Consider the following 7,835-nt stretch of genomic DNA (forward strand, 5'->3'; position numbering starts at 1 on the left):
AACACAGAATTTCATCTGCTGTTTTTTTGCCCACTTACCCAGTTTTGTGAGATCCCTTTGAAATTCTTCATAATCTATTTTGGACTTGAGGCAATCATGAGAAGATCATGAGGCAAAAGACACTGCCCCACTCACTCTGGAGTGGGTGTCCTGCTCACAGCTTTATGTTAATGAATCCTGCTTGTGACATTTTCCCTAATTAATGTTGGGTGACTTCCCTCCTTTCATTAAAAGTTTCTTTTCTATACTCAGACTCTGTGCTTATGAGTGGGGAAGTATTTTCTCTCAGAGGCACCTGGGGTGGGTGTGCAAATTTCCAAGGTTACTGGGTGGGGGCTTGAGCCGCTTCTGTGTTGTATTGTTGAAAAGGATCCACTAGATATTGAGCTCGGCCTTGGCTCCTGCCAGCTCCACCTGGCAGAACGGCAACACCTGTCAAGCTCTATCCTAAAATCAGCTGGGTTGGCCCGCAAATGCTCCTGTTGGGAGGCTGTCCCAGAACCTCCCTCATCAGATCAGAAACCTCCTTCTCCTTTCCAGCCTCAGTTTAGTCCTGGCGAGTTTCTCCCCATTTGTTCTTATGCCAACACTGTCCTTTAGCTTCAGGAGCTCATCTCCCGCCCTAGTGTTTACTCCACCGATGTCTTTACAGAGCAATTTGATCCCCACTCAGCCTGCCTTGTGTTAAGCTAAACCATACAAGCTCATCCAGTCTCCCCGTAAAACAGGCTCTCATTGCCCTGACCATCCTAGGAGCCCTTCTCTGCACTGTTCCATTCTGAATTCTTTTTTTTTTTTTTGCTTGTTTTGCTTGACACATTCTAGGATGTCATTTGTCTTGTTCACAGCTGCATCACATCAGTGGCTCATAGTCATCCTAGGAATGTCTAATGCACCCAGTTGTCTAATGCACTCTGTTGTTTCCAACTTACTCTTTGCTGTATAAACTTGGATGTAGTGAGTAGAAGTAGGGAAGATTGAGAGCTGACTTGATAACCGTGTACAAGCACTTTCACAGAGACAAAATACCAGCTAGCTCTTTAATCTAGCAGGGAAAGTTTTATAACAAGAAGCAATGGCTGGAAACTGAAGCCAGACAAATTAAATTTGGAAATGAGGCACACATTTTTAACAGTGAGGGTGCTGAACCAGTGCAATAGACTCCCAAGACCGGATGCCTTCCTGGAAGATACCCTTTAGATGAACAAAAGTTATGCGCAACTCATACACAAATCATTGGGCTCAGTATGGGGGTAAAAGAGTGAAATTCTGTAGCTTGTGCTATACAGGAGGTCAGACTCACTCTCTTCCGTTCGGCTCATCTGACCAGAGCCACACAGTCACTACCAGCCTCCTTAAAACAAGTAGTTTTATTAGCAAACAGCACAAAGCATTAAAAAAAAATAGTTTTAAAATAACAGGCAGCTGTCACACATCTACACTCATCTGTCTCATATATCACTACAAACTAAGTTAAACAGGCTTTGCTCTGGACATAGAGAAACAGAACTGGCCCAACTTACATTCTTTCGGGAAGCCAGGGAGCTCTTGGGGCCCAGCCTAGTTTCCCTCTGTCTCTGAGAGCATCTTCCCCTCTGTTTGCCCCTGTCACGAGGAGGCATGGCCTCCCTCCGAGAGTGACAAGTAGGAACCACAACACGCCCGCTGGTGGGCCAAACCAGCAGGGGCACATCCCGTAGCTCAATTGGTCTGGAGCCACCACAGGAGAGAGACATATCCTGCCTGCTGCTGGAACCTGCAGAGGTGCTGCCGGGGCCTCCTCCTGAGGACTGGCCACAGTTCCCTGGGCCGCCGGCCAACTGAGAGGCTGAGGAACTGTTGGGGTTGCCGCCTATGCATTGGCCAGCATTCCCCAAGATGATGGGCGCAGGTACACCTGAGTAGGAGAGCAGGAATCAGCCCAGGGATACCAGGCAACTGTCTGGTTGGGAAGTAGCGTGATACAAGGACAGTGTGTTGCAGATGGATTCTCGCTGACCCAGGGCCCTTAGCTGGGACACAGTGGAGTTGGGCAGGCCCACATCCCCCCCTGCCACCTCACCCTGAGGGTGGCAGAGCTCCCCCTCCTCGGGCCCCACTGCCACATTCTCCAGCCCCTAGACTTTTTGGTGCTCACCCTTACCTGGGCCACTACACTACTTAGCCTCTCTGCCTTCATTACAGGCCAGAGCCTAGCCATTGCTTTCCTGTCCTGCCCTTACTGGGCCTGGGGATCATGGACTGCTTGGCCGCTTTGCCCTGATTGCACGATTGAGCCCACTCATTGGTTACTGCCCCACTCTGGCTGAGGGCCTGGGGCTCAAAGACGACGTAATTGCTCTGTCCTGCGCCCAGGTCATAGCCCACCTATCTGTTGGGTGCCATACTGTTCTGCTTGGCCATAGGACTGGAACACAAGGTGTAACTTATTCCCTGCTTTTTGAGCTCACCTTTACAGGTATGCAACAGAGAAGAGACTGACAAGGAGGGACGGCAAAACAGTCTACAGGCCCTTTCTTGTGAAGCAGCCTTCTCTCAAAGACTCCCTGTGTGAGCCTGGGCCCAGTCACTGTAGTGATCAGCTGTGTCCATGTTTCAGGGCCAAGGTGTAAAGCTGATCTTCACCCTCAGACTGCTTTCTCCCAGCCACACCATCTAAGATGAGGCCCCCTTGGCCATTGCTCAATTGTTCGGCAGTTACACCCATTCAGCCTCTATAGCTGCGACCACCGGTCTGGTGACTGTGCTGAAACCCCTGGCGTCCCAGGGACAATTCTACACTCTCCTCAGAAATCCACTACCTACCCCTCACTATCACCATGGAGCACCCCCACATCTGCCACAGACACCAACGGGCTGTAGTCACAGGGCTTCCCAGAAGCCAGCTGTCACAGGAGGCTGTGGTAAGAGCCCTTTAATAGACAAATGTCTGAGGTGTTGGTCTGTGGAACCCTGACACCGCCCTGATCTTAGGGTCTTGGAGTATCTGAGCACCTGGAATGTCTTTATCCTCCTGCCACCGCTGTGAGGCTATTTCCCACCTGTGCAGAGGCTCAGAGACAGCCAAGGGCTTGCCCATGGTCACACATGGAAAAGGAATCAAACCCAGCAGTCCTGTGTCGGAGAGCAGTGCCCAGACCACAGGACCAGCCTTCGAGCCATCTGAGCTGTGACTGGCCTGGTTGGATTCTCTGCTGCACCGCCAGAGCTCCGCGCTGGTGCTTCAGAGAGAGGGGATGGCAAAGAGCCAGTTACAGGGATTGATTCACTGGCCAGCTCTCCCCCCGCATCAGCAGAGTAGCCTGGGGATTGGGCTGACCTCTGCCTAGTGGTAAACGCTTCCAAGAGCACAGGACACTCCGGCCAAGTCCTTGCAGATGGGTATCACCCCAGAGTACCCCCTTGGGGACTGAGGTAGCCCTACAGGAACCCTGCCCTTCCCTTTAAGGTCCTTGTATTGATTTACTCTCAGCCTGGAATACTTAAGAGATCACTTTGTGGGGTCACATTAATTCAGTCTCCTCCAAAACACAGCCTCTTCTACCCTCCTTTACTCAGGAGCTCCTGCTTTCTGGAGTCTGCATCAGTTCAGGCTTGCCACACCCACTACTCCATCTCTTCCCCTGAGGCCCTTCCCCTACCCCACTTCTTCCCTAAAGGCCCTGCCCCTTGTTCCTCCCCTTCCCCTGAGGCTCCAGCCCCCAGCCAGGTCGGAGCTAGTCTGTGGTAAGAGCTGCTCAGGGATCCCAAGCCCCTGTGGGGAGCTCCGGACTCTCCACCTTTCCTGGATTTTAAGTTCTGGGGGTCGGGGACACAGGCTGGGGGCTTTTCTTGGGTCCTACAGTGAACCGCCAAGGGCATGTGGAGGGTTTGGGTCTCCTCAGAGTGCTCTGGATCCTTGGGCAACTCGCACCATGGCCCAGCTCTGGCTTCTGGTCTGGAGAGGGTGCGGAGCCTTCACCAGTGAGGGGGACCAAGGGGTGGGGTCTTGGGGGAAGATATGGGGCAGAGGGAGGGGGGACTCATAGGAAGAGGAAGAGTAGGGGATGAGGCCTGAAAGAGAGAGGCAGTGGGGACGGTGCTCCTGCATGTGTCCCTCTTTTGCTTTTTGAAAAGATGGTCACTCTAGACTGAATGGGCTGGGCTGGGATTTGAGCTAGACATGCCTCTGCGGGGTAGTTGAGGAATATTTCCAACCATTTTCATTCCAGCACAAATGGATGGCAGGAGAAGGAAATCTGGGCTGAGTCTCTTTCCAGGGCTTCTGTCTGTCAGACCCTCACTCACACACATAGCTCTGCTCTGCCTCAATGAGAAGGGGGCTCAGCACATGTGTGGTGTGCAGAGCCATCAACGAGGCTAGCGGGAGAGGGGGAAGGTGCCTGAATAGCTGCTCCTGGGGCTCCTCCATTAATCATGTGTCTGACACGACTCAATCACAATCACCTGGCTGAGGACGTAGGAGAAGGATGGGTGACCATTTCCTTTCTATAGCCCCTGTCCATAGTTGGTGCAGCGCTCATGGATTACACAGCACCCAGAGGGCTCAGGGAGCACCAGGACTGTGACTACAGAATAGCTCTGCAGCTTTTTTCGTGGCCCATGGATGTTTAACCGAAGACAATGGGATATTGACAGGCCAGGTGTAATGGGAAACAACACCCACATCCCTTCTCTTTATTGAATGTATCGACAGGAATTCTGAGTTCAGAGCAGCCACTGATTCAGGATATTTATGGGCCAACATGCAACCAGTCCCCTGGCTCTCCACGAACACAGTCACTTTGTAAATCCTGCTGCCGCCTTGGTCTCTTTCACTCAGTGTGCTCTCCTCCCTCACCAGGCCCTGTCCCACTGCTCCAGGCCTTAGACCCTGTCTGAACATCTCTCTACACAGTGAAGATCAGTAGTTCATGTCTTCTCAGATGTAAAGGTCCAGGATGGAATAGGTGGCCATGGCCCTTGTTTTTCATCTCTTGTTTCACTAGCACTGGAGCCAGCTGATGAACTGACCCTTCAGTTCAGTTCAGTCCAGAAAAGCTGGACGTGCACAAGTCCATGGGGCCGGACGAGTTGCATCCGAGAGTGCTGAAGGAATTGGCGGCTGTGATTGCAGAGCCATTGGCCATTATCTTTGAAATCCCGTGGCGAACGGGAGAAGTCCCGGATGACTGGAAAAAGGCTAATGTAGTGCCAATCTTTAAAAAAGGGAAGAAGGAGGATCCTGGGAACTACAGGCCAGTCAGCCTCACCTCAGTCCCTGGAAAAATCATGGAGCAGGTCCTCAAAGAATCAATCCTGAAGCACTTGCATGAGAGGAAAGTGATCAGGAACAGCCAGCATGGATTCACCAAGGGAAGGTCATGCCTGACTAATCTAATCGCCTTCTATGATGAGATTACTGGTTCTGTGGATGAAGGGAAAGCAGTGGATGTATTGTTTCTTGACTTTAGCAAAGCTTTTGACACGGTCTCCCACAGTATTCTTGTCAGCAAGTTAAGGAAGTATGGGATGGATGAATGCACTATAAGGTGGGTAGAAAGCTGGCTAGATTGTCGGGCTCAACGGGTAGTTATCAATGGTTCCATGTCTAGTTGGCAGCCGGTATCAAGTGGAGTGCCCCAAGGGTCGGTCCTGGGGCCGGTTTTGTTCAATATCTTCATAAATGATCTGGAGGATGGTGTGGATTGCACTCTCAGCAAATTTGCGGATGATACTAAACTGGGAGGAGTGGTAGATACGCTGGAGGGGAGGGATAGGATACAGAAGGACCTAGACAAATTGGAGGATTGGGCCAAAAGAAATCTGATGAGGTTCAATAAGGATAAGTGCAGGGTCCTGCACTTAGGACGGAAGAACCCAATGCACAGCTACAGACTAGGGACCGAATGGCTAGGTGGCAGCAGTTCTGCGGAAAAGGACCTAGGGGTGACAGTGGACGAGAAGCTGGATATGAGTCAGCAGTGTGCCCTTGTTGCCAAGAAGGCCAATGGCATTTTGGGATGTATAAGTAGGGGCATAGCGAGCAGATCGAGGGACGTGATCGTTCCCCTCTATTCGACATTGGTGAGGCCTCATCTGGAGTACTGTGTCCAGTTTTGGGCCCCACACTTCAAGAAGGATGTGGATAAATTGGAGAGAGTCCAGCGAAGGGCAACAAAAATTATTAGGGGTCTGGAACACATGAGTTATGAGGAGAGGCTGAGGGAGCTGGGATTGTTTAGCCTGCAGAAGAGAAGAATGAGGGGGGATTTGATAGCTGCTTTCAACTACCTGAAAGGGGCTTCCAAAGAGGATGGCTCTAGACTGTTCTCAATGGTAGCAGATGACAGAACGAGGAGTAATGGTCTCAAGTTGCAGTGGGGGAGGTTTAGATTGGATATTAGGAAAAACTTTTTCACTAAGAGGGTGGTGAAACACTGGAATGCGTTACCTAGGGAGGTGGTAGAATCTCCTTCCTTAGAGGTTTTTAGAGGTCAGGCTTGACAAAGCCCTGGCTGGGATGATTTAACTGGGATTTGGTCCTGCTTCGAGCAGGGGGTTGGACTAGATGACCTTCTGGGGTCCCTTCCAACCCTTATATTCTATGATTCTATGATTCTATGATTCACTTTTTGAATGCCCTGATTATCCTTGCACGGAGGTGCTTGCTTTTCACGCTGTACACAATTGGGTTCATCATAGGTGGGACCAGCAGGTAGATGTAGCCCATGAGAATCTGAAGCAAGGGAGAAGAGCTATTCCCGAATCTCTGTACTATGGACAAACCAATCCCCGATATGTAGAAGAGGAGGACAGCAGAGAGGTGGGAGACACAGGTGCTCAGTGCCCTGACGCTCTCCGCATGGGAGGCAATATTCAGCACTGTTTTCAGAATCATCACATAAGATAGGAGGATGAGCAGCAAGTCCAATGTCACTGTGGAGACTGTGACAAACAAGCCATAGATGCTGTTGACTCTGATATCCGAACAAGCCATCTTCATGACCTCTTGGTGCAGGCAGTAGGAATGGGAGAGGACATTGGCTTGACAATATCGGAACCGTTTCAGGAGAAAGGGCAGTGGGAATACTACAGCCACCCCTCTTAGCACAAACACGAGCCCCATCTTCGTTATTCTCGGCAGGGTTAAGATGGAAGCATATCTCAGTGGGTTAGAGATCGCAACAAAGCGGTCAAAAGCCATCAACAACAGCACCGAGGACTCAATGAAAGTAAGAGAGTGGATGAAGAACAGCTGGGCAAAACAGGCATCGAGGCTGATCTCCCTAGAGTTAAGAAAGAATATGCCCAGTGTTGTTGGCATGGTGGCTATCGATAAGCCAAGGTCTGTGATGGCCAACATGGAAAGGAAAATGTACATGGGCTCGTGGAGACTTGGATCTCTTTTTATAATGAAAAGAATGACTGAGTTTCCTACTATAGAAATAACATACATTAAGCAGAAGGGGACAGATATCCAGAGATAGACGTCTTCCTGCCCATGTATCACAGTGAGAAAGAACACTTCAGAGCTGAATTTGGTGTCATTGACAGCTGACATAATGTACTGGGAGGTCCGAGTAGTTTTGAACCTTTCCTCCTGAAAGGAAAAACAACAGGAAACTAGATGATATTTAACAATCAGTTTTTAAGGTCAGGTTTGACAAAGCCCTGGCTGGGATGATTTAATTGGGGATTGGTCCTGCTTTGAGCAGGGGGTTGGACTAGATGACCTCCTGAGATCCTTTCCAACCCTGATATTCTATGATTCTATGAATCAATCTTTCTGCTCCCAGAGCAATTCTAGAGAGTCCCAGGAGCTCAAGGAAGATCAGCAAAAAAACTTAATATTG

General features: G+C 50.3%; 1 protein-coding gene across 1 annotated transcript; it reads right to left on the bottom strand.

Moving 5' to 3' along the window:
* Nucleotides 1-6,607: 6,607 nt before the first annotated feature.
* LOC125633214 (olfactory receptor 51G2-like) lies at nt 6,608-7,543 on the bottom strand. The gene has a single exon (XM_048842204.2). The coding sequence runs from the start codon at nt 7,541-7,543 to the stop codon at nt 6,608-6,610; it is 936 nt and encodes a 311-aa protein (XP_048698161.2).
* Nucleotides 7,544-7,835: the final 292 nt, after the last annotated feature.

Source organism: Caretta caretta, chromosome 1 (assembly GCF_965140235.1).
Source record: "Caretta caretta isolate rCarCar2 chromosome 1, rCarCar1.hap1, whole genome shotgun sequence".
NCBI classification, from domain to species: Eukaryota; Metazoa; Chordata; order Testudines; family Cheloniidae; genus Caretta; species Caretta caretta.